The sequence below is a fragment of the Prionailurus bengalensis genome, chromosome C1, assembly GCF_016509475.1.
Source record: "Prionailurus bengalensis isolate Pbe53 chromosome C1, Fcat_Pben_1.1_paternal_pri, whole genome shotgun sequence".
Lineage (NCBI taxonomy): Eukaryota > Metazoa > Chordata > Mammalia > Carnivora > Felidae > Prionailurus > Prionailurus bengalensis.
The window spans coordinates 14,456,237-14,479,425 of NC_057345.1; the positions used below are offsets into that span (position 1 = coordinate 14,456,237).

The following is a 23,189-nucleotide window of genomic DNA, read 5'->3' on the forward strand; positions in this document are numbered from 1 at the left end:
GAATCTTAAGCAGGTTTCACATTCAGCATGGAGCCGGACAGAGGGCTCGATCCCATGACTCTAGGATCGTGACCTGAGCTGAAAAATCAAGAGTCGGATGCTCGCTGACTGAGCCAGCCAAGTGCCCCTCAAAGGAACGTTTTCTCAGTGGAGTCACTACAATTAAAGTCTTGCTTTGCTGTGTCTTGCTTTTAGCCTAGTACCTTGATTTCACCGAATATAGTTTGTTAACTCTTCTGGGCCTTACTTATCCTAATCCAACTCACAAGCACAAGACGCTGCTGTATAAACCAGATGCCAGGAGACTGCTTTACACTGGGATTGGGGTGGGACTGTTCCTTGTGTGGAACTGCATTGTTGGTGTCTGTTATAGTGGACATATTCTCAGCGTCAGGGTGTCCAGGGCACCGAAGTACTCAACACAAGGTTGCTTATGAGTAGAAATTGCAGCACAGCGAATTGTAAAATCTCGAGGGAGCTTTCATAATGCCATGGGAAACTTTGGGGGTATCACCTCTACTCTGCCCCGCCCCCACGAGAACGTACTTCTTTAGTTAATTCAGCAAATGTTGGTTGAACAAGGTGCTGGGAATCCATTGCTGACTAAAATACTGAAGGAGTTCACAGCCTGGTAAGAGATAAACGTATTAGTGGGCTCAGACATTTTGGTCTAGGGATCCCTTTACCCTCTTCAAAATTACCCAGAACTCCAAAGAGCTTTGTTTATGGGTCATAACTGTCAACACTTACTGTATTTGAAAGTAAAATGAAAATTAGAAACAAGAATACACAAACACATTCCTTTAACTGTCAGAGTGATAACCTCATGTATCAGGGAGCCTCTGGAAATCTTCACTGTACAGTTGTGAGAGAATGAGAAGAAAAAGATAAGTCACACCCTAGTTTTGAACTCAAGAATACCTTGAAGGGGTCTCAGAGATACGCGCACCCCCCCCCCCCCAAACTGGGCCACACTTTGAGAATGGATAATATAAATCAAGTCCAGTTTGGTATATTTAAAAATTTTTTTTTAACGTTTACTTATTGTCAAGAGATAGAACGTGAACAGGGAAGGGGCAGAGAGAGAAGGAGACACAGAATCTGAAGCCGGTTCCAGGCTCTGATCTGTCAGCACAGAGCCCCACGCGGGGCTTGAACCCACAAACCGCGAGATCATGAGCTGAGCCGAAGTCGGACGCTTAACCGCCTGAGCCCCCCAGGCGCCCCAGTTTGATCTATTTTTAACAGTGACTGATTATAGTACCATTGAGCAGGAAGTGGCCAGCACTCCCTGAAGGGATCAGGAAGGCCTTTTCGTTCATTCAGCAAATGTTTATTGCAACTTACACTGTGCTAGATGCCTCTCCGAGGAGGTCCTACTCAGACTGGGTCATGAAGGACCAGTAGGAATGTGCCCAGAGAACACTTCAGGCTGAAGAGTAATGTATGTACAGGTACAGGAGCACGTTATTTTTGAGACATACAAAGTTGTTTAGGATGACAGAGTATCAGGTTACAAGGTAGAACAGTGGCAGCGAGACTGCAGAGGCCGGCTTGCCGGGAATGTTCGTGTCTCTCCCTTCCGAGGCCCCTGTTCTTGAGACAATGTGAGATAAGATGATAATGATAATTCCCTCTGCGTGAGTTCCAGGAAGCTCCCCGCTTTCTGTTCACAAATTCTTCCCATGGGTACCATGAGACGGACTGTGGTCGGCCCTCTGGTATTGTGACGCTTTTGGAGATGGTGACGACAGCCTTTATCACCGTGCAATGGGTGGCGTTTCCTGTGTGTGGGATGGGTTAGTAGCCATCAGTAGAGTCTGTGTTCGTATTCATGGGCTACTCTTGGTGAAACAGAATAAAGTTAGGGTAATACTAAAAAGTCAGCAGCCTCCACTCTTCCATTCTAGTCCGATTCCAATATTGAGTAGCCTGACATAGCATCTCGCTATGGAGGCATAATCGTTGTAGGCAGTATGGTACTTACAGCATCCTCGAACCTCTGAGAGCTTGGGGACAAATTAGCCGGTGTCCTTTAATGTAGCCTTTACGTGAGTTGAGTCAATTTAGCAGAGTAATCACAGAGCTATTTATAGGGTTTTGTGATGCATCATGGGCCGCCTTCATATTTGTCATGTTGTATGGACCCACATAAATTAGGTTGTTTCAAAACAAGAAAGAAATATTTTAACCTTGGTGTTGTCCTTAAAAACATGATTGGCTCTAGTGTGAAAAGAATCTCTAATTGGATTAGGCAGTACAATAGCATCTCTCTGAACTGTATCCACTTGCATCTACTAAATGTTGCCCTAAATTACATTACTAATTAGTAGTGTTCTAAAATTAAAACATGAAAGAATCACTAATTTTAGCCATTTATCTCTGTACTAAACAAGTTATTTTATTTTTTTTTACTTACAAATTTTTTTTAATGTTTATTTATTTTTGAGAGAGAGAGAGACAGACAGAGGGTGAGCGGGGGAGGGGCAGAGAGAGAGGGAGACACAGAATCCGAAGCAGGCTCCAGGCTCCGAGCAGTCAGCACAGAGCCCGACGCGGGGCTCGAACTCACGTGCTGTGAGATCATGACCTGAGCCGAAGTTGGACACTTCACCAACTCAGCCACTCACGCGCCCCACAAGTTATTTTATTTTTCTAATTTTTATTTTGTTTTTATAATCCTAGGATTTTAGTGATGGAAGGATCTTCACACATCATCTTGTGTAATTATCCATTGGTACCTGCATCCCCTGCACAGCAGCTCTGTGTCTAGCTCAGTGCTTTTCAGCTGTGGTGGCACAATAGAATCACTTCGGGAACTTTGGAAAAAATACAGTGTCTGAGCTCTCCTAGATCAGCTATTGAAGAATTTCAGGCACTGGGGCCTGGTTATTGGTAACCTTTAACGTGTCCATAGGTGATTCTGATGTGCAGCCGTAATTGCAAACCACTGATTTGGAGTCTAGATTCTAGGCTAGTGTTTCTCAAACTTTAGAATGCAACAGAATCATTTGGGGGAGCTAAATTGGTAGATTGCCCCAGAACGTCTGACTCAGTAGGCCTGGGGTGAGGCCTGAGAATTTTCATTGCAAATAAGTTTTTAAGTAGTCAGAGATAATGCTTTTGAGAATCAGTGATCTAGACCGGTGCTTGTCCAATAGAAATAAAACAAGCCACTATGTAATTAAAAAATTTTCCATTAGCCGTGTTAAAAAAAGTAAAAAGAAATAGGTGAAACTAATTTTAATGTATATATTTAAGCCACTATTTATTCAAATATTATAATCCATCAATGTGTAATCACTATAAATATTTTAAATGAGATATTTTATGTCTTTAAAATACTGTTAAAAAATCCAGTGTCTTAACAACACATCTCAGTTTCGATTAACCACATTTCAAGTACTCAGTGGTTACACGTGGCTATTGGCTATGTTTTGTACAGCACATAAATGTAGGCAATTGCTGAGGATTGCCAACAGATAAAAGTTTACAAGATCTGTTTCCATAGAGCTAAAACAAAGTTTCCTCTCATTTGCCCCAATCTGTGTCTTTGGAACTCCCATGTTTTAGTTTTAGTCTTATTGTACAGACACAGCATCCCTTTCATCATGACACATAGTTGGAGGTGGCTCTCATGTCCCCCTGAGCCTTCTTTAGGCTAAACATCACTAGTTGTTTATGCTTTTCATATTATGAATGAAGTTTAAAGCCACTTCTCATCCGAACATGTCTCTCTTAAAATGTGGTAACGACAAATCACGTGTAGTACTCTGGCAGTAGTCTGACCTCAAAGAAGACTACAAAACCTGCCCCTCCACCCCACTCTGCCCTTTCTGAACATTTACTACTGTTATTGTGGCCTAGAAGGCCATTGTAGTTCTTTCGATGGCCAGAGACACAGAAACAATATTGTCTCCCACTCAACTACTGAGCTCAACTACTGAACCCAGAACTCTTCCATGCTACTGAATGTAATTGCTTATTTTTGGGAACTCAAATGCAAGGTTCTCCATGTATCCTGATAGTGCAGTGGTTCTCAAGCAGAGATGGTTTCGATGCCCCTCGGGGACATTTGGCAATGTCTGGAGACAGTTCTGGTTGTCACAAGTGACAGGGAGGGAGGCGGTGGTGGTGCTACTGGGATCGAGTGGGTAGAGGCGAAGGATGCTCCTCAACACCCTACAGCATACAGGACGACCCCCCACAACACAGAAGGGTCCCAAAGGTCAGTAGTGGGGGGTGGAGAAGCCCTGCTGGAGGGTAACGGGGGAGGGCGTGGGCTCAGGAAGCAGTGGGGATCTTCTCGAGGGACTTCGGGTTCTGGTCGCACTGTTCTTACGGCTCTCATGAGTGCCCTTGCTGGGCCCCCGAGGGTACCTACTACACTCACGATGTAGCGTTTGCTCACTTTTCCCATGTCACCAGAAAAGGAAGTGATTTGTCTACCTTGATTTTTCCTTTCGACTGTTTATTTGTAGTCAATTCAAGTGAATATAGAAAAAAAATACAGAAATACGTTTAACAGGTACTGCTAATTCCACTATCTAGGGATAACCACAGCTAACATTTTGGTGCCTGGGTTTGAATCCTGGGTCTGCCATCTAGTGGTTTTGTGACCATGGATAAGTTACCCTAGAGGGATAGTGTATCAGTACCCATCCCATAGAGTTGTGAAGACCAACCACATCTAATGCACATGCTGTTTAGAACAGTCCCTGGCACATCGTAAGAGCACTTTAAAAGATGGTTTCAGGTGTTCTTCTTTGTATACATTCGTGTCTATTTCTGTGTCTGCCTATATAGTGTGTAGGTGAACTTGGTCAAGCTCATGCAGTGTGCCTAAGCCTATTTTTTTGGCTTATGTGGAGAACACTTGCCCGTATTACTGAAAGTTCTTAGAAAGCCTGTTACTTTCTGTAGAATACCATGAACTTAATGTAAAATAACTAAATACGTAATTTTGTGCTGAATCACACCTCTTAAACTAGATTCAAGAATAGACTGACTAGAGGTGGCAGGTAGTAATGGTTTAAAGAAGTTTGAGAAACACTTAAAATTGAGAACGTTTCATCCATTACCTTACTTTATTTTCCTGTGGGTGAAAATATCTTAGCAACAGACACTTCAGGGTAGTGTATAGAAATGGCTGTATTCCAGTCTGTTCTAGAATCTTGCCTCAAATTGATGCATAGTTTCTTGATTTCCAGTTTATAGAATCTGCAAATTGATGCATAGTTTCTTGATTTCCAGTTTATAGAATCTGCATTCTTTACATTCTCTAATTCCCCTTTGCAAATATATATATATATATATATGTATTTACGTGTGTGTGTGTATATATATACACACACACACATATATACACATATATGTGTGTATATATGTATACACTATATATACACACACACATATATATACACGTGTGTATATATACACACACATACATACGTGTGTATATATGTATATATATACACGTGTATATATATACGTATACATACATATACATACGTATATATACATATACGTGTATGTATGTATATACATATATATGTGTGTATACGTATATATGTATAAACATCCTTATATGTTTGAAGAAATTCCTGCCTTCTCTATAGCTTTCCGTTGAAAATTCACTTTTCTGAATTGAAAACAAAAAACCTCTTTCTCCTACACATTTAGGTCTGAAGTTCTAAAGTGATGAGTGTCTATTTTGTGATTAGACTATCCTAGATTTTCATTTGGAAGAGTAAACAGTTCGGTGCGAGACTGGGCAACAGTTTGGCTTCTGAATGGCTTATTTCCTTAGTTTTAAGGATACTAGATTGTGGTTGTCTCACTTCAGTTTCTGTGTATCTGGGCTCTGTGTTTGTGATACAGTTTGGAACTTTAGAAGCCTTTGAGGGGTTTCCAAGTAAAGATAGCTCTTAAAGTTTATTACCAGCATCTTAATTAAAAAATTTTTTTAATGTTTTTATTTATTTTTGAGACAGAGAGAGACAGAGCATGAGCAGGGGAGGGGCAGAGAGAGAGGGAGACACGGAAGCAGGCTGCAGGCTCCGAGCTGTCAGCACAGAGCCCGACGCGGGGCTCGAACTCACGGACTGTGAGATCATGACCTGAGCTGAATTTGGGCACTTAACCAACGGAGCCACCCAGGCGCCCCCCAGCATCTTAATTTTAGAAGCAAACAGTGTGTTTTAAAGTTTCCATTTGGCGGGAATAGTATTGTGGCTCCCTGGATGGCAGGAGAGGAGCCAGGGAGGGGAGTATCGTTGCATAGCACAGCTGTGTGTTGTCCTCATTTTCTCCACTGTGTTTGTAGCACTCAGACAGGATGTAGAGTTCAATTGCTTATATTGGGAACTTGACAGATGGCTATCTTTTGGGTACTCTTTGTTAGATGAATGATTAGTTAGCCTGGAGCTTGTTTCAGAAAAGAAGCACTAGATACAATTTCTTATTTTGGAAGGGGCTCTAGGAATGCCAGGCCTTGGGTGTGGAATGGCCTGTAATGTCTGGACCCTGCCTTGAGGCGGGTAGCGTATCACCACCTCCAGGTGTTGAAGCAGCTGAGTCCCCGGGAGTCGAATGTCTCCTGAGTCAGCCAGCTGGTAAGTGGGGAATGAGGTCCGAGTTTGTTGCTTCTCAAGAAGGTAATGCGGTTGAGTGCCTGCCCTAGTGCTCTCCACACAGCCTTTGGGAAGAATCCTGCACCGTCAGAGTTGAGGCTTTATCTCTGTGTGAAGGATTTCCGTGGATGGCCTAGCCATCTGAGTGTCAGATGAACTCAGTTCATTTTTAAAAGGTCTTGACCGACATTTTTGTTTTGATAGCAATTGCCTGTTCAGAGCACTTGGCGATCAATTGGAGGGACACTCCCGAAATCATCTCAGGCACCGACAAGAGACCGTGGACTACATGATAAAGCAGCGGGAAGATTTTGAACCCTTTGTAGAAGATGACATTCCTTTTGAGAAACATGGTAGGTTCACCGTGGGACACTGGATCCTCCAGGAGTAATGCATTGGGTAGTTAAATCCATCAGCGTTCCCCGCCCTCCCAGCCAGGGGTTTGATGACATAAAATATGGCATTCATTTATGCAACAAGTATTTGTTTGCTCTGTAATAGGCAGCATGCTAGGCAGTTGGGAGCTAGTAGGTTTAGGCGTATGTACCTTTAATAAAAATGATGATGTTAATTAACCTGAAAAGTTGTTTATGACTTCTTATTCATTGGGGGGTAAAAGCAGACTGTAAAAATTATGTAGACTGATCTTAGTTTTAAAAGGTATACACGCTAGGAAACACACTAGGAAAAGTGGACAGATACTAACATTTTATGGTTGTTGGTGCTTGGCTTCACTTATTTTCCACTCACTTTCAACAGCTTCTATAAAGGAAAGGTAATAAGAATACCTAACTTACAGGGTTTTTGTAAAGCTTAAATTAGATAATACAGTTAAAATAAGTTCTTAATAAATGTCAGCCATCTGGGGATGGTGGGACTAGGACTATTTTAAATGATCTTCTGCATGTTTTTCTGATTTTTTAAAAATGACCGTGAATTGCTTTTATAATCAGAAAAAGCAATACTCATTTTAATTTCTCATCAGAAACCCGGACACAACCACTCTTCTTTGAGGCAAGTGAGTTAGTGATTTAAATTAGTTTCTTAATATGCTCAAATCTAGTAGGAAAGTACATATGAGCTTTTAAACTTTAAGGCTCTACTAAACTAGGTGTTGATATATTTAGTGTTTTACAACTCACATTTTCATTACACGGTCAGAGTCTTATCTGTCCCGTAGGAGGAGACAGAATCGTTCTGTGTTTTAGGGAGCTAAGTCTGGAAACCATGTCAAGAATGGATGGAGAGAGACTGAGAAGGAGGATGAGTTGGAAGGCTCTCCGCATTGGCCCAATGAAAGCATAAGAGGGTCTCCACCAAGGCAGCTACTGGGGATAATGAGTAGGGTCCAGACCGAGACCCGGTTTGGCAGTGTGGCTGACAGGTCTCATCGGAGGTGGGGAGGAGGGGAGAAGGAGGAGACCAAGGTGATTCTGAAGTTTCTGCTTGGGGAATGGCTAAGTAGCTGGAGGCTTAGCCAGATAGAAGACAGCAGGAGGAAGACCTTTGGGAGGGAAACTATCCATGACCCCAAAGCCTTTCTCATTCCTCACTAGCGAAGGGCTCATTCACTAGGTACCAGCAACAAAAGAGACACAGCAGCAGACTCCCCCTCCCCTCCTGCCCCCGCCCTTACCCCCATGAGTAGTTCGTACTCATGAGTAGTTTGACCGAGTTCTGACAGTTCCTCTCCCTGGCTCACCTTTGGGCCTAGCAGGTACCAGTTTACCAGACGGTCACCTGTTTGCAAGTGTCGGTTTGTGGGGCAAGGTTTGTAGTTGAGCGTTATATAAAATGACTTGTGTCATTAGTCCGATTAAAATAATCATTTTGGATGAAGAGAGTTTTTAGTTGGTGACTCGGAATTCCACTCTGAATACCTTCAGCAGAGGTCACGTGGTAGTTTGGGGGGTGTGGCAGGACAAGGAACTCAAACCCATCAGTTGGCAGTGTGACAGTGCCTACAGATGTCCAACGGGAAGGCGTGTTTTTGAAATGCCACTGTGTTTGCCTGATGGTTGGTCGGTGCTCTGGAAGGATCTGACATCACAGGAGTTGAGAGGTGGCTCTGATTGCCACAGCAGAGAATGGAAACCGAGAAGTCTGCACTTGGTGTTTACATGTCGGTTGGAGACTATACTTACTGTTACGTGTTTTTAATGCCTGTCTACCTTTTTACACTGTGAGATTCTTGAGGGACAGGGACTGTGTCTGTCCCCCACTTGGTAGGCACTCAGAAGATCTCTGTTAAGTGAGTAAGTGAATGGTTCACTTAACTCTTTAGGGCTTGGTTACCCTTGCCTGTGGCTGTATTTTTTAGGACTATTCCTTTCCTTCAGACTCTGGCTTCTCCAACTGTACAGAGACCTCCTCTCCCTCTCTCTTCATACCCCGCCATCCATTACTACCTCAGTGTTTTTTCTTTCACTACTTCAACCTCGTAAAATCAAGCCTCTGTGGCCATTTGCCTAGATTTCTTCAATACTTTTTGGACTGGTTTCATTGCCTCTTGACCCTTTGAGTTTGTTTTCCGCATTGCAGCCAGAGTGGTGATCTGAATGTACTTACTTACTTACTTACTTACTTATTTATTTATTTATTTATATGAAATTTATTGTCAAATTGGTTTCCATACAACACCCAGTGCTCCTCCCAGCAGGTGCCCTCCTCAGTGCCCATCACCCACCCTCCCCTCCCTCCCACTCCCCATCAACCCTCAGTTTGTTCTCCGTTTTTAAGAGTCCCTTATGGTTTGCCTCCCTCCCTCTCTAACTTTTTTTTTCCCTTCCCCTCCCCCATGGTCTTCTGTCAAGTTTCTCAGGATCCACATAAGAATGAAAACATATGGTCTCTGCTTTTCTCTGCATGACTTATTTCACTTAGCATCACACTCTCCAGTTCCATCCACGTTGCGACAAATGACCAGATTTCATTCTTTCTCATTGCCAAGTAGTATTCCATTGTGTATATAAACCGCAATTTCTTTATTCATTCGTCAGTTGATGGACATTTAGGCTCTTTCCAGAATTTGGCTATTGTTGAAAGTGCTGCTATAAACACTGGGGTCCAAGTGCCCCTATGCATCAGCACTCCCGTATCCCTGGGGTAAATTCCCAGCAGTGCTATTGCTGGGTCATAGGGTAGACCTATTTACATCTTTCCCCTAGCTTAAACCTGGGGGCAGCTCCCCACTGACCGAAGGATGAAGTCCCGACTCTTCAGCTCTTGTGTTTCTCTACCCTCTTCCCTTGCTGTTGCCACTGTGTCTTCTGCTTCCCCCACCCCTCTGTCCCCCTGCCACTCAGCAGTGTGAGTTCCTGCCATACCGTAAAGCATGCAAGCTCATTCTCTGTCTCTGTCTCCGTCTCCGTCTCTCTCGGCTCTGCTTGGAACATGATCCCTTCCTCTTCTGTCTCCTGCTTGCCGTTTGGAAATCAGTGCGGTCGTGTCAGCTGAGAAGCTTATCTGATACCCTTACCTCCCCCTCCCACTACCAGACGGGCTTGAGGTCCCCATCTGGAGTTAGCCAAGCGGCAGGGTTTGAGGGCACGGTCTTCCACAAGATACCAACTGAAAATCTGGGGTTTCCAAAAACCACCCTGAGGTTCGATGGTTTGTTAGAAAGACTCAGAGAACTCAGTGAAGGTGATTGTACTCACAGTTATAGTTTATTACGGGGAAAGGATACAGATCCAAATTAGCCAAGGGGTAGAGTCTGGGAAGGTTAGACAGCCACAGAATATTTATTGTCAACCAGGGAACTCACACAAATTTCCGTGGTTGGAGTATTGGGGCTTCATTATGTAGATATTATTGATTGATTGCCTGAGAATCCAGCTTCCAGTCCCTCCGGTTTTCCTAATACCACACGGCCAGAGAGGCCCATCCTGTGTCACCTCATGAGCGCAAACTGTCAAGTGTGGCTAAGGGACCCATCCTCCTTGCGCTTCGGACATTTCAAGGGCTTAGAGGTTTATTACCCAGTTGCCAGGGACAAAGGCCAGATCTCTCTGGTAAAGCCAAATTCTTTACCACACATCCCTTTCCGGCGGCACTTACGCAGTAGTGCCTGTCTGCTTATTTGACTCCCCGCTGGCTGTAGACTCCTTGAGCTCAGACCGTGACAGGCTGCGTCATGGAGTGGCCAAGAGCCAGGTCTTGGAGTCAGACTGCCTGGGATGAAATCTCAGCTCTGCCATGTCCTGTCTCTGTGACCTTGCGCACAGTTATAAACTTCTCTGAGCCTTGGTTTCCTTATCTGTAAGATGATGGATAATCTCTTTCAGAGAGTTTTGAGTAATAATCCAGAGGCGAGTGGAGGAGACGTGCTTACTACGTAATAAGCACTCATCAACGCAGATTTAAGATTACTCTGGTTCTCGTTGCATTTCCGGTGTCTTTCAGAGCTAGGGATGTAGGAGGCATTCCATAAGCATTTAATGGAGGAAGAAAGGAATCCGTTCTTTATGAATGACTGGTTCTCTCCCGAGTAGCACTCGATGTACTCCTGTCCGACCGGCTGAGGTCCTAGATTCTGGCAAAGCTGATGGACTTCTCAAATGTATACTTTGTCTTTTACCATTTGGAACTGAATAAATAGCGAAGCATGTTTGCATTTGGATCTTTCCGTTATAAAGGCTTCATTTTTCTTTCTTCTGTTTCTTTGCAGTGGCCAGTTTGGCAAAGCCTGGCACATTTGCTGGCAATGATGCGATTGTGGCCTTTGCAAGAAATCATCAGTTGAATGTGGTGATTCATCAGCTTAATGCCCCTTTGTGGCAGGTGGGTCGCCTACTGAGGGATTTATCTTAAGCTCTTATTTATAAATTCGCTTTGGGGGTGTCCTGCGATGGTGCAGCAGGGTCACTTGGACCGCAGGCTTAACCAAGATGGGAAGCTCCCGGTGGCTTGGACTTAAACCCCGGGCCATGTACAAATGGAGTCCGAAGTATAATTCAGGGACCTTTAAAATATCATTCAGCAAGGTGATGGGGATGATGCGCATGTTGTGATGAGCACCAGCTGTCGCACGTGTCGGATCGCTAAGTTGTACGCGTGAAACTAATATTACGCTATATGTTAACCAACTGGAATTTGAATTAAAACTAAAAGAAATAACCATACATGTGTGTGTGTGAGAGAGAGAGAGAGAGAGGGAGGGAGATACATATATATAATTCAGCAGTCAGTTAACTGGGTAGTTTGAGGGTAGAGAGCCTAATGTGGAAATACTTTAGATGACTTTGTTAAAAATATTAAAGGGGAGGTCGAGAGGATTAGTGCAGACACATTCTGGTTTGGAGTATGCCTATTCCACGTGTATGTTTTGTTTTTTAGGTGGAGGGAAACACAAACCAGATGTACTCAATAAGCCTTGCTAACAGGGTTCTGAACAACAGAATTTATTTCATGGCTTAGGACGTCAGCCTCTGTTTCCGTGCTCTGCTCAGGCATGCGTAACGGTTTTAATAGTTTTTCGACGGCAGATAAGATTTTATGACAAATGTTCAAGATGGCCTCCCCACCCCTGTTGTGAAGTACCTGTCCATTCAACTGTTTTCACTTTTCTTTTTTTTTTTTTAATTTTTTTTTTCAACGTTTATTTTTGGGACAGAGAGAGACAGAGCATGAACGGGCGAGGGGCAGAGAGAGAGGGAGACACGGAATCAGAAACAGGGTCCAGGCTCTGAGCCATTAGCCCAGAGCCCGACGCGGGCTCGAACTCACGGACTGCGAGATCGTGACCTGGCTCGAACTCACGGACCGCGGGAAGCTTAACCGACTGCGCCACCCAGGCGCCCCTGTTTTCACTTTTCTTTACCTTTGGTATCCTAAATTAACCTCACCTCCCCCAAACGGTCCATCGGACCACGCATTCAAGTATGGAAGGTCACAGGTCCGGGGGAAAGGGTCTCCAGGCTACCACCCTCTTGTGCTCGCCCCTGGCATTCAGGCTGCTTCTTCCACTTTGCGGCTCAGCTCCTAAAGACGGTGCCTAGGACTTCTGTCAGTCCTCCTTCCCGCCACTCCCCCATTGCTAACCGTTCCCTTTTTAATCAGCTGAAACGTGTTAATCATAGGAAACGGTGACATTTCAGAAAAGCCCGTCAGGCAAAAATCACCCAGAGTCACGTTATCCGGAGATAATCGTGATTACTGTTAATATGTTAGGCGTTCACATAAACTCTGAAAAACAGCTGAAAACATTCATACTTAACCGACAAGAGACGTGTCACCATGGTTTTAAACATATTTTAATCACCTCTGTTAAAAAAAAATTGCAAAAAGAAAGCACCTCTGCACACGTAGTCATGTCCATATGCACGTTTGCACAGTCACGTATCGCTGTATGTCATTCGTCTCATAAAGGCAATGGTGACTTTTTTTCTCATTTTTTTCCATAGACCGCCTGCACGCATATATTCCTCTGAAAGTGCTTATTTCTAGCCTCTGCTCGTTAAAAATACAGTTTATAGAGATATAACATATAGGTAGCAGAATTCACCCTTCTCTAGTGTGTACTTCAGGTGTTTTGGCAGACACAGGTCCCACTGTGAACGTATGGTGGGACATTTCCGCCAGCCTAAGAAGTCCCCTTATGCCCCTCTGCGGTCACCCGTTCCCTCTCCCCATTCCTAATGCCACTAATCTACGTCTTGCAGTTTTGCCTTTCCAGAATGTCGTACAAATGGAAGCAGATAGTCTTTTGTGTCTGTCGTAATATTCTTTAAAGAAATTATGTTACAACAAAGTAAATTAGACACTCCGTGGATTGGTGCAGGATGCAGTGAGCAGGAGGGAGCCGGTGACTGTAGGTGTCGTTTTGGGGGGGCGGTGTTGTAAGATGTACCGACCCCAGGGAACGCTCTCATATTTTGTGAGCCTCTCTCTTTCTAGGGAGGGTCTTTGAGCCAAGAATACTGGTTATGGCCTTTGTTGTCCCAAGTTTTGGTCATGAAAGTTTTACTGTTCAGCAGAAGTCACTGAAATCATTTGAATATTTGAAACATTTGAATAATGACCCTATTCTTGGAGAAAAATATTCTGTGCCAACTTGGGAACCACACAGCCTGCCTTTCCCTCCATTGATAACTTTTTTTTTAATTTTTTAATTTTTTAATTTTTGGGACAGAGAGAGACAGAACATGAACGGGGGAGGGGCAGAGAGAGAGGGAGACACAGAATCAGAAACAGGCTCCAGGCTCCGAGCCATCAGCCCAGAGCCTGACGCGGGGCTCGAACTCACGGACCACGAGATTGTGACCTGGCTGAAGTCGGACGCTTAACCGACTGCACCACCCAGGAGCCCCGATAACTATTTTTTAGTTTTTAAATTAGGTGCTTGTAGAAGATAATTCTGCATAGTTAAAATTTTATTTCCAAATACATTTCTGTAGTGTTCTTTCTCATGGGTTGCTAAACATTGAAAGTATATATATATATATATATATATATATATTTTTTTTTTTTTTTTTTTTTTTGGCGGGGGGAGAGTGTGTGTGTGTGAGCAGGGGAGGGCCAGAGGGGAGGGAAAGAGAATCTTAGGCAGGCTGCAGGTTCCATGCTCAGCACGGAGCCCGACGTGGGGCTTGAACTCATGAACCATGAGGTCACGACCTGAGCTGAAATCAGGAGTCGGATGCTTGGGTCGCCGGGGTGGCTCAGCGGGTGTAGTGTCCTGATTTCAGCTGAGGTCATGACCTCATAGTTCGTGAGTTCGAGCCCCACATGCTACTAGTGTCAGCTGTCAGCCCAGAGCCCACTTTGTATCTGTCCCCCTCACCCTCTGCCCCTTCCCCACTTGTGCTCTCTATCTCAAAAAATAAAACATTAAAAAAAAAAAAAAAGTTGGACGCTTAACCAACTGAGCCACCCAGGCGCCCCGAAATATATTTTTAAAATAAGTATATTTGCTGTATGATGGAGCTCTGTGCTGGATCTCCCCCATCTTCCGCCTCCCCAGTGAGGCATCTTATACCATTTAAGAATTGAAACTGCGTTGGTTGCTACTGTCTTGGGTAGGAGCTCTCGCGTCAGTAACAAGTGGGCTCACACTCACACCATGGAGGTGCTGAAGCCTGCGTGTTTTCCTGGTGTCCCAAAGGAGCTTAGGCTTCTGTGAACCATAGAGGCGTGTGTAGCATAGAAAGTGATACATAAACGTAACGTAGTATCTTACTACCTGTGACTTCCAGTAAAAACAAGAAGGAGGTGCTGATGTTTTGGAGTTTTAACAAAGAAACAGTTACTGGGCTCTTTAGGGGCCGGATTCCGAAAAACTTCAGAGTTTCGGTGGAGGTGGTGGTTTTCTGGGGGGCATACCCGGGCTGGACCGTCACCCCATTCTTGTCCGACTGTGCTCCATGGGAACATTCACAAAAGACTGCCTTGGGAGTAATGCCTTCAGGGTTGGGCGCGGTGGTAAGTACAACTGGACTACATACAATTTTGTTTCGAAATTGATTTCAGTGGGAGATTTTGGAGTTTGTTCTTGTTAATGTTTCTTACTATGTGGTTGATGGAAGATGCTATTTTTGTTTGAATGATGGGTAGAGGTACTGTGAAGCCAATAAAACCTAAATGTCTGGTCCCTCATTTTTATGGTCCCCTTTCAAGGTCTTGGGAGGAGTTGTAGCAATTTAATATTTGTAATTTTGTATTCTTCTTCTCAGAGCCCCAAGTTGTTTGAGCTTCAAGCTCCACAAATCTGCATCCTGGAACAACCCTTCCATCCTGGAAGGGGCCTGTGCATTTGAGGGGCTGATGGGTGCCCACCCCCACCCCCCAAACTTGAGCTTATTTAATTTCATTGTAAATTTGCCCCTGACTTTTGATTATGTGTTTTCCTATGGATGTATTTCTGTATAGTTAACCATTAAGCACATGGAAGCATACTTACACGGCCACATGGGTAGGAGAAAAGAGAATTCAGAAATTGCCTAAGCATTTTTTTTTTTTTTTTTAGAGAAGGTCTTTCTTTTTTCCCCACACATTAAATCAGAGGCTCAAAACACAGGGCCCACAGTCCAGCTGTGTAGCACCAAATCTCTTGTGGCAGTCAGATACTTGTTCTTCTGGTCCAGCCCTCTGGCACATCCCGGGCATACCCTGAATTCGTGTCTGCATAGAGCCTGTTGGCTAGCCTTCCCAGACAACCCAGGTGGCGTTTCTCTCCCCCAGTAGACACCTTCTCCATCCTCGCTGGCATCCCTGTCCCCTTTCTTTTGCCTGCAGATTCGTGGCACCGAGAAGAGCAGCGTGCGGGAGTTACACATCGCGTATCGGTGCGGAGAGCACTATGACAGCGTTCGGAGGCTCAATGACAACTCGGAAGCCCCTGCCCATCTCCAGACTGATGTGAGTGAGGCCTCCGTGTTCTTTTGTATTCTCAGCCCTGGTGAACTGGGGCAGGAGCTGCGTATCCTGCAGCTAAAACCAGGGATGTTTTGTGGAAAGTTGTCTTTAAGAATCTGTGGGCTTGGTTAAAAAAAATTCTTTTTTCAGCTCCCGTGAGATTGATAGATACAATTACAGGTCATTCTTTTGCTTTCCCTAATAGTCAGTCTTTGATGGCTATGATTGCATAAAATAGAATTTATATAAAATTCTGAAATTACTTCTGTGACTTAAAATTAATCCATGCAGGGGCGCCTGGGTGGCTCAGTTGGTTAAGTGTCCAACTTTGGCTCAGGTCATGGTCTCATGGTTCGTGGATTTTAAAGCCCACACATCAGGCTGTCCGCTCTCAGTGCAGAGCCTGCTTTGGAAGCTCTGTCCCCTCTGTTTCTGCCCTCCCCCTGCTTGTTTTCTCTCTCTCTCTCTGTCAAAAATAAAAACAAAACTTAAAAAAAAAACTAATCCATGCTTCATATCTGAAGTTTGGAAAGTATAGAAAAAGTGAAGAAAATAAAAAGTGCACAGGGTCAGCCACACTGGCACAATTTTTGTTACTGTGTCTCCTTTCCCACTCTGTTCAATTAACCTGATTTCATGAGGCTCTTCTCACATTATTACATGCTTTCTTTGTAATTTTAAAAAATAAAGTGAAATCGCTCTTCCAGCGTTGTTCCCCTGCCTGAACGCAACCCGCGTTATCCGTAGGTCATCAAATCTCCTGGAGATATTTTCCCCATGAAGCAAACGTGTGCGTGCACGTGCACGTATGTCGCTTTTGTGGTCTTTCCACGCACTCTGGCCCCGATTGTAAGCATCCTACACACACTGTTGTGCGCCGTGCTTTTCAAATGGAAGGTATCTTGGGGTCTCACTCACCGCAGTGCATGAGGAGCTTGCTGAACCGTGTTCAGTGGCCACACGGCATTCTGCTGCGTGGATGCACTGTCACGTGTTTGACCAGTCCCTTTGGCGGACTTTTAGGCGGTTTTCACACTTCGCTTTTAGAAGGAACATGTGGTGCCTTATATATACGTCTTTTCACGCTTGTACGAGTGCGTGTGTGGGATAAATTCCTAGAAGGTCCTCACTGCATCAGAGGACGTGTGTATTTATAATTGTGACAGGTATTGTGCAGGCTTTACCAGTTTGCACTCCCGCTCTCCGCGTGCGCCTCTCCCCGCGTCTTCGCCAGCACAGCGTATCGCATTGGCGAACCTCTGTCAGTTCCGTGGAAAGGATTGTTTTCCTAACAGTTTTAACTTGTGCTTCTCTTATTAGTGAGTTTATGCATCTTTCCCTGGGTTTGCAACCTATTTGTATTTCCTTTTTTTCGTGAACTGTATTCATTTTCTTTGCCCACTTTTTTCCCTATTCAGGTTTTTTGTTTTTGTTTTTTTTTTTTTAGTGATTTTTAGGAGCCTTTATAAATTAGGGAAATTAGCCCCTGTCTGTGGCATGAGTTGCCAGTATTTTTTCAGTCTGTCATTTGTCTTTTTATTCTTTCCCCACTGGTCTTTGCAGTGATGAGGTTTTAGATTTTTATGAGGTTAAATTAATCAAGGTTTTTGTTTCTGGTTTTTTTTTTTTTGTTTTTTTTTTGTTTTTTGTTTTTTTTACATGTCTTATGGGTTTAGGGGTCATGATTAGGAATGTCTTTTCTACTCCGAGGTTAAAGAGAATTTTCCCATAGTTTATTTTAGTACTTTTGTGGTTTCATTTTTTCAAAAAAAAAAATTACACCTTGTCTCTCTTTGGAATTTATATTCATATAAATGTGTGAAGGTAGGGATCCAACTTTATGTTTTCCCTTGTGGTTACCTAATTGTACTCCAACCATTTATTTATTATATATCTTTTCCCCACTGACTTAAAGTGCCCCTTTTCTCATCTATCAAATTCTCTGTTTCTGGATGTAGATTCTGTTCCACTGGTTTCTTTGTTCATGTGTGTGTTGTTTTGATTAAGAGTATATTTTAAAATCTGGTGGAGTTTTTCACTTATTTTCTTTCTTTATAATTTCTGCATATTCTTGTTTTTTTGTTTTATATATGAGTATTAGAATAAGGTTGTCATGTTAAAAAGAAGTCCAGTTGCCTTTATTTTTATTGGGTTCTCATTAACAGATTAACTTCAGGAAAAATTGGCATCTTCGTGGTGTTGAGTCATTCTGGCCAAGAACCTAATAAGCTTTTTTTTTTTTTTTTTTTTTTTTTAATGTTTATTTCTTTTTGAGAGAGAGACAGAATGCGAGTGGGTTGGGGCAGAGAGAGAGGGAGGCACAGAATCTGAAGCAGGCTCCAGGCTCTGAGCTGTCAGCACAGAGCCTGACACAGTACTCAAACCCAGATGAGCCTCAAATTCATGACCTAAGCCAAAGTTGGATGCCACACTGACTAAACCACCCAAGCGCCCCTCTCTGATTCTTTCTTTTTTAAATGATGGCCATCCTACTAGGTGTGCAGTGCTATCTCATGGTTTTGATTTGCATTTCTCTAATGACTAATGGTGTTGAACATCTTTTCATGTGTTTGTTGACCATCCATATATCTTTGGAGAAATGTCTGTTCACGTCCTTTGCCCATGCTTTAATTGTGATGTTTGTGTTTTTGTTGTTGAATTATAGGAGTTCTTTATATATTCTGGATACTAGATTCTTATAAATCTATGATTTGCCAAAATTCTTTCTGTCTGTGGTAGTTTTTGGTCGATTCTTTTCTTTTATATATATATTTTAGGTATAGAATTATATTGTCTGCAAATAGGGATAATCTTTCTTACTTCTTTTCAGTTTTATACTTCTATTTTTTGGGGGTGGGGGGGACTAATTGCATCTGCTCTTATTTCCAAAATATTGTTAAATAATGGCGGTAGTGAAATCTTTGTGTTCTTTACTTTAATGGAAATTAAGCATCATTGTATGGATTTACCGTGGTTATTTAATTATACCTACACCGTGAAGCCCTCAGGGTGTTTCTGGTTATTCGCTGTTCGTAGCACTGTGGTGAGCACTCTTACATAAATCCTAAAATCCTTACTACAGTTGACATTATTTGACATTACTTCCTTTGGATAAATTTCAAAGACGATACACATCGCCAAGTTGTTTGGGTGTAATTTTATAATTTTATAGTAGATCACTTTTTATTGTGAGGAATGTACTGCACACTGCGAGACTCTCCTACTTTTCCACGCAAACAAGTAGAAATTTGTCCTTCCCTATTTCCCATCTCTCTGTGTTAATAGGAAGCAAAGGAAGAAGGTGATCGGGCAGCCACAGAGGAATGATTTTAGCTTTTCTGAAATAAGCTTAGGTCATAAAAGCCTCGTGGTCTCTGTGTCTTTAGAAGTTGGATCGGCAGGTTCCCTGGAGTGGGCTGGTGTGCACGTGGTGTAGGTGAGGTTGGATGAGTTGTGCTCACCTGTGACTGCGGCTGGGACAGGAGCTCCACACCAACGCTTGCTGGTGATCAGATGGGGCCTAGGGACACAGATGAGAGATGTATGTCTGTTTCTTCCAGACAACTTGTCCTGCTGCAGAGGCTCATCGGGTGAACTTCTGTCACTAGGCTCCCGGCTCTGGAAGTAGACGGACACAAATGTGTGCTGTTCGAGCCGGCAGTCCTTACCAGAATGTTGGTATCCAGAAACTACGTAGGAGCTCTAATGCCATTCGTACCGAAGCCCTAATCTTGGGCCTTTCTTTTTCATACTTCTCTTGTGGTCTGGAATCTCAGTGTCTGGCTGAAATTGAGCCTCGTCACTGCTATTCCCCTAAGATTGTTCCTGGGATCTTTTCCTCATAAATATTTATTAGGATGATTTTGAGATTAGAGTGTCTTCCTGTGTTGAAGATTCTGAATGTAATTTACTGGTGTTCCATGATCGTTACTCTTTGCATTTCCTTTAGTTTCAGATGCTCCATCAAGATGAATCAGATAAAAGGGAAAAGATGAAGACGAAGGGAGGTGACCTCGACGATGACCTGAGAGATGAAGTAGAAGATGCCGTCCAGAAAGTCTGCACCGCGACTGGGTGTTCAGTCAGTGTCTTTTTCCTGCAGTAATGGTGGCTAAACACGCACTGCCGGGCCTGGTTCACCTGCCAGTCTCGTAGAGCCAGCCTAGCGTGCCGACACCTGAGGGGCCAAAATAGGTTCATGGCCTGGTTAGGTTCAGTGCCAAGAGCTGTTTATTCATTTTTCTCTTGTTTGCTACACTTTACCCAGTAATACTGCTTAAAATCCTAAGAAGTATGTGGATTTTTTTTTTTTCCTCTGACCAGTGTTTAGTAAAAGTGCAGTTTTCTAAAGGAATTCATTTATATTAAAGGGTTATTTCTGGTGGCCAGCTTTGTTGAAAATTAAGACCTTTTTTAAATGGAAAAGGTCTTCAGACCATGCCTCCGGTCTCACCGTTACGTCGTTTTGTGTATGCAGTCGGTGGAGGGACGTGCCCAGTCCTAAGTGTTCCTTTGTTTCTTGGATAGGATTTTAACCTGATAGTCCAGAACCTGGAAGCTGAAAATTATAATATTGAATCTGCAATAATTGCCATGCTTCAGATGAACCAGGGGAAAAGAAATAGTAAGTCCATGATTGATGTTCATAAGCTTTCAAGCTGATTACATTGGTGATTTTCCAAACATTTAATTTTAATCAAGTCACAGGTGGTAATTGTACTGTCATTTGTTCATTCACCAGCAGTTGTTTATTGAGCACTTTCTACACGTGGGCACGATTTACTAGGTCCTAGCCCTGCATCAGGGAGAAGGTAATCTGGGGTCGAGGTGGGGATGGGGGTGAGAAGTAAGTAAACTGATATAATAAACGGATTGGAGTGGTGTGGGTGCAGGGTCCCAGGGGAATGCGTGAAAAGGCCGCTTAACCCCGTCGTGGCGGGATGCACAGTGTCAGGAAGACTTTGTTCTTGTCGAAAGAAGAATCCCTTATGAAACCAAAATGATAACTGAAATAGAATGGAAAGAAAAATTAGTTACTTTTCTGATGGAAATACTTAGATTACTACCATCTATCAACTGGTGATAAATCAGAATTTTTTTTTTTTTTACTTGAACTGGGTTTAATTCTGTGACTCAGAAGAAGGAAGAAAGGATGTGGAGTCTCACTGTTTCTTCACATTAATTACTTAAAATGATTTCAATGCGTATTGCCAGATACGTGCCAGATACTGCTCCTGGCAGTACAGCCGTCTGTGTGATTGGACATTTTATCATCCTCTTTGTATATTTGCTGTGCTTTCTTAGAAAGCCGTAAGTAACTTGGTCTTTGCGACGTTACGACAGTCGTGTGTGGTGCCTGTGCATGTAGTGTGGTGTGTGCTTGACATGTGTGGCTGAGACCAAGGAATTAAAGTTTGAACTTTGTATAACTTTAATTAATTGTAATTGAATTTTATTTTTTTTCAGTGTTTTAAAATTTTTATTTTATTTATTTTGATGTAGAGAGAGTGACAGAGAGAGTGAGCAGGGGAGGGGCAGGGGCAGAGAGAGAGAGAATCCCAAGCAGGCTCCATGCACTAGCACGGAGTCCTTACGTGGGGCTCGAACCCACAAACTGTGAGATCGTGACCTGAGCAGAAACCAAGAGTCCGATGCTTAACCAACTGAGCCACCCAGGCACCCCTAATTAATTTTAATTTAAATGGCTAAAAGTGGCTGGTGGCCGCTGTATGGGACAGCACAGGTTTAGAGCCTGTTTCCTTTCTGGTTTTTGGGTACAGAAGAAAGCTTTCCCCCTAAAAACACATGTTAAAAAGTGGCTTAATCTAGTAAAACACTGTGCAGGTGGGAAGCCAATGATAAGGCTGGCCAGCAGGTTATTTTTAAATTTATCTTCCACATATTACCAATTATTTCCCCCCTGTATTCCCCATTGTATTGATATTAGAATTTTGCTTCAAGGAAACTTGCTCTCCACACGCAGGTAATTTTGGAGTCATTTAACAGTGTACGTTGTTACGCGTTGTATAACGATCTCAGGTTCGTGATTTTAATAAAAGGTTTTTCTTTGGAAGATGCAGAGGAGAACCTAGAGTCCGGCGGCCACATGCCCAAGCCATGCGACCCTTTATGGGAGGAGGGTGGCAGTGGCACGAGAATCTTTGGAAATCAGGGCTTGACTGAAGGCAGGACTGAAAACAGTAAGGAGCGGGCCAGCCCGAGTGAAGACAACAAAGCAAATAAAAACCAACTCCCTAAGGTATGAAAAACGGGGCTGCGTGGGCAGAGGGTGGGCTGCTGTCGTGCAGGGGCAGGGGCAGGAGCCCGGAGCTCATTTTAGTGGTTTCTTTTGATTTTTAAATGTAGTCATTGTAGAAAACAGGGGTGGGAGCATAAGGGTATCTCAAGAAGCAGACCGAGGACCTTGCTTGTCCGGTTTGGTATGTGTGGGGATTAGAGGTATACCCTGAAGTCCTACTGTGTGTGTGCACCTACAGCCCTACAGCCTGCCTTCCCTGCACAGTGTCACTGTGTGCCTGCGTGCTTCCGTGGTAACCCACGTTGTAGGATTCCCTTAAATGCTGTCATCTTTAGTGGAAAACTCTGTGTATGAATCTTTGTATTTTGCATTACTGTTCGTGTGTGTGTGTGTGTGTGTGTGTGTGTGTGTGTGTGTGTGTAGAGTGCCAGAAGAGGAATGGACAGGTTAAAGGGTATGGATATTTGAATCTTTGTAAGGCTTTTTGATGAATTGTCCAATGCTTCCCCAAAGGGTGGTACATCCCCCTCCTGCAAGTAGTATATGGCACCATTCTTTTTACTGAATTTGGAATTTATTTTAAAGACTTCCACCAAGCAGTTCCGAGCTCAAAGGGCAACATAATGTAAAAAGCCACAGGCAGAGGTAAAGATGCACTAAGCTTCTGAGGATTTTGTGAGGATTCCCTGGGGCATTAAATTATGCAGAGAAAGGTGTCCGATGGCATGTCTGAGCGTCAGCTCGTGCAAGGACCAGGGTTACTGTTGCTTAGGTCACTGTGAATTGGATGAGGAGGAGAATGGAATTGATTTCATTTGCCAGCTCAGCGAGGGGACAGAAACTTCAATGGAAATTTGAGCAGTGATGGGAAATACAGCAGTTCTGGTCTGATCGGTGGGTTTTCTGTGTTCTTGCTGGGAGGCGGTGTGTGCCCCCTCTCTCCG

The 23,189-nt window shown here is 43.5% G+C and overlaps 1 protein-coding gene across 2 annotated transcripts in view; it reads left to right on the forward strand.

The window, feature by feature from the left end:
* OTUD3 (OTU deubiquitinase 3) overlaps positions 1–23,189 on the forward strand; it is a 30,012-nt gene that overhangs the window by 1,693 nt on the left and 5,130 nt on the right. The window contains exons 2-8 of one of the 2 annotated variants that reach the window (XM_043573929.1): positions 6,837–6,985; positions 11,302–11,414; positions 15,867–15,989; positions 19,936–20,067; positions 20,514–20,610; positions 22,061–22,245; positions 23,018–23,139. In XM_043573929.1, the coding sequence (XP_043429864.1) occupies positions 6,837–6,985; positions 11,302–11,414; positions 15,867–15,989; positions 19,936–20,067; positions 20,514–20,610; positions 22,061–22,245; positions 23,018–23,110 (892 nt within the window). In that variant the 3' untranslated portion in view covers positions 23,111–23,139. The remainder of the gene's footprint in view (positions 1–6,836; positions 6,986–11,301; positions 11,415–15,866; positions 15,990–19,935; positions 20,068–20,513; positions 20,611–22,060; positions 22,246–23,017; positions 23,140–23,189) is intronic. The other variant, XM_043573928.1, reaches the window with a different exon arrangement.